Source organism: Apium graveolens, chromosome 6 (genome assembly GCF_009905375.1).
Source record: "Apium graveolens cultivar Ventura chromosome 6, ASM990537v1, whole genome shotgun sequence".
In the NCBI taxonomy this organism is placed as follows: Eukaryota; Viridiplantae; Streptophyta; class Magnoliopsida; order Apiales; family Apiaceae; genus Apium; species Apium graveolens.
Genome location: NC_133652.1, coordinates 275,472,237 through 275,475,069, shown reverse-complemented (window position 1 = coordinate 275,475,069; position 2,833 = coordinate 275,472,237). Strand labels below are relative to the sequence as shown.

The 2,833-nt window shown below is 37.3% G+C and overlaps 1 protein-coding gene across 1 annotated transcript; it reads left to right on the top strand.

The window, feature by feature from the left end:
• The first annotated feature begins 787 nt into the window (after positions 1-787).
• Positions 788-1,642, top strand: LOC141666081 (uncharacterized). Its single transcript, XM_074472065.1, has one exon. The coding sequence runs from the start codon at positions 788-790 to the stop codon at positions 1,640-1,642; it is 855 nt and encodes a 284-aa protein (XP_074328166.1).
• Positions 1,643-2,833: the final 1,191 nt, after the last annotated feature.

Here is a 2,833-nt window from a genome sequence, read left to right as displayed (position 1 = left end):
ATTTCGTCACCACTCTTACCAGTCTCAACATAGTAGTTAAGGTGTTCATTCAATTAGGGCTTCCAGTGAAGGTGTTCATTCAATTAGGGCTTTCAGTGAAGGTGTTCATTGCATTTAGGGCTTCTAGTCTTCATTTAGTTAAGGTATTTTTCAATTTGCCCTCTCTCTCCGTGTGCCTTCTCTCTCTTTGTCTCTCTCTCTCCGTGCTCTCTGTGTGTGTGTGTGTGTATGTGTGTGGTGTGTTTGTGTGTGTGTTTGCATGTTTGCAGTTGCGATTACGGTGCGTGTTTGTGTATGAAAATTATCTATTGTGTTTGGATTTATTTGATTAAAATTATCTATTGTGTTGTCCTAATTGCTTTCCTAATTTTCTATTGGATTTATTTGATGAAAATTATCTCAATTTCTTTCCTAATTGCTTGTAGATATTTGGTTGTATGCGTTTTGACCGAGTATTGTTTTTGCACAAATGGGTCCATGATCTGTACTTTAGGAAATGTTAGTGTTTGGATGCCTTGGGTAGAGTTTAGGATTGTTAAAATAGTGTTTGGATGCTTTCGGTAGAATTTAAGACTGTTAAAATAGAAATAAACAAATAGGTCCTAGATCTGTTTTTGTATCCACTCTGCGTTTTGACCGAGTACTATTTAAATAAAGAAGGTTTATATTTACTACGGGGAAAACTACCTAATTCTTATAAATAAAAAAGTAAAAACTCAAATGTACTAGGTTTAAATGAGTATGCATAAAATAAATGTTGTCCATTATGACATTCTGAATTGTAGTGATGGACGACATGCATGAAATTTGGATAAACCTTCCAAAGTTCAGTGAAGGGTATATCAAGGGGATCAAGGCATTTATTAAGCATGCCTTCCCCAAAATGGCTGTAGGAGATGAAATGACATGCCCTTGCAAAAACTGTAAGAACATTAAGTGGCATTGTCAAGATGTTGTCTACGATCATCTTATCTGCAGTGGTCCTGATCCATTGTATGCAAACTGGATCGTAGAAATTTCACGAGTCGACATCCCAGATTCTATAAGTACTGAGGATAGTGGTCGTTACTTAGGTAACGATATAAATTTCGGAGATAATCTAGAAGAGATGTTGCATCATGCTAATGGACCAAATGCAGATGCTAGGAAATTTTATAGCCATCTCGAAGAGGGAAAACTTCCCTTGTATCCAGGTTATAAAAACTTTTCTAGATTAAGTTTTATTGTCCGACTTTATTCCTTGAAGTGTGTTCATGGAATTACAGAGTCAGGGTTTAAGGAAATATTAGAGCTGATCAAAGAAGCATTTCCAGAGGCAAATATTCCCTTATCTTTTAGTGCTGCGAAGAATATAATTAGAGATTTAGGTCTCGATTATAAAAAGATTCACGCATGTCCAAACAGTTGTATGCTATATTGGGGTGAAACTGAAAAGGAAGAAATATGTAGAACTTGTGGTCTTTCAAGGTGGGTTGTAGTTGAAAAGTCAAACACGAATGACGATGAAGCGCTGAAGATACCTCGCAAAGTCCCGATAAATGTGATGCGATATTTCCCACTACGGCCAAGGTTACAGAGATTATTCATGTGCAAAGATTATTCAAAACTGATGGTAGGGCATGCATTAGGATGGAAAACTTAGGCATCCTGCTGATGCGGAGGCTTGAAAGAAAATGGATGCCCTTTATCCTCATTTCTCCTTAGAAAATAGGAACATCAGACCAGGCCTAGCAGCTGACGGATTCAATCCTTTTCATTCAATGAATATTAATCATAGTACTTGGCCAATAGTTCTGGTAAATTACAACCTTCCTCCTTGGTTATGTATGAAGCCAGAGAACCTTATTCTTTCAACTCTTATCTCTGGTCCAGAATCCCCTAAAAATAGCATTGATGTGTACATGCAACCCCTAATCGCCGAGTTAAACGAGTTGTGGAATGAAGGTGCAGAAACATACGATGCTTCTACTGGTAAGATATTTACCTTACGTGCAAGTCTTTTATGGACAATCAGCGATTTCCCGGGCTATGCAATGTTATCCGGCTGGAGTACGAAGGGGTATTTAGGATGTCCTGTATGTAATTACGAGACATCTTCAATGTACCTAAAATATAGCAGAAAAGTATACTACATGAGCCATAGAAAATTTCTGTGTGAAGGACACAAATGGAGGTTCGATAAAAAAGTTCAATGGTCAAATTGAACTGGGAGAGCCTCCTGCAACTTTATCTGGAATGGACATCGAAGAGTTATTATCAAATTTTCAAAATGAGTTCGGAAAGAAGAAGAAGGAGGTAGGAAGGAAAAAGGTGAAGATAGTTGATTCCCCTTTCAAGAAAAAGTTGATATTTTTCAGTTTGCCGTATTGGAGCCAGAATTTAAATCGGCATAACCTCGATGTTATGCATATTGAGAATAACATTTGTGAGAGCATAATTGGCACTATATTGAATATTCCTGGAAAATCAAAAGACCATGTCAATGCGCGTTTAGATCTCGAAGAACTTGGCATCAAGAAGGAGCTTCATCCTATTAAATCAAGTGATGGTAAATACCTAGAAATCATAACTGCCATATTTGACATGACGAACGATGAGAAAGATCGATTTTGCAAGGTATTGAAAAATGCCAAGTTACCCTATAGTAGTGCATCCAATATCGCTCGGTTTGTGCATACCAAGGAGAGAAAAGTATCAGGCTATAAGAGTCATGATGCACATTTTGAGTTGCATCATTTATTGCAGTTTGCGGTTAAAAAATCACTTAAACCTGTGGTTGCCATCCCTTTAATTAGATTAGGAGCCTTTTTGAGAAGTGTTTGGAGCAAAGTGA

Bases quoted from the DNA above. Each gene is read 5' to 3' on its own strand.
- LOC141666081 (XM_074472065.1), top strand. From the start codon at position 788: ATGGACGACATGCATGAAATTTGGATAAACCTTCCAAAGTTCAGTGAA.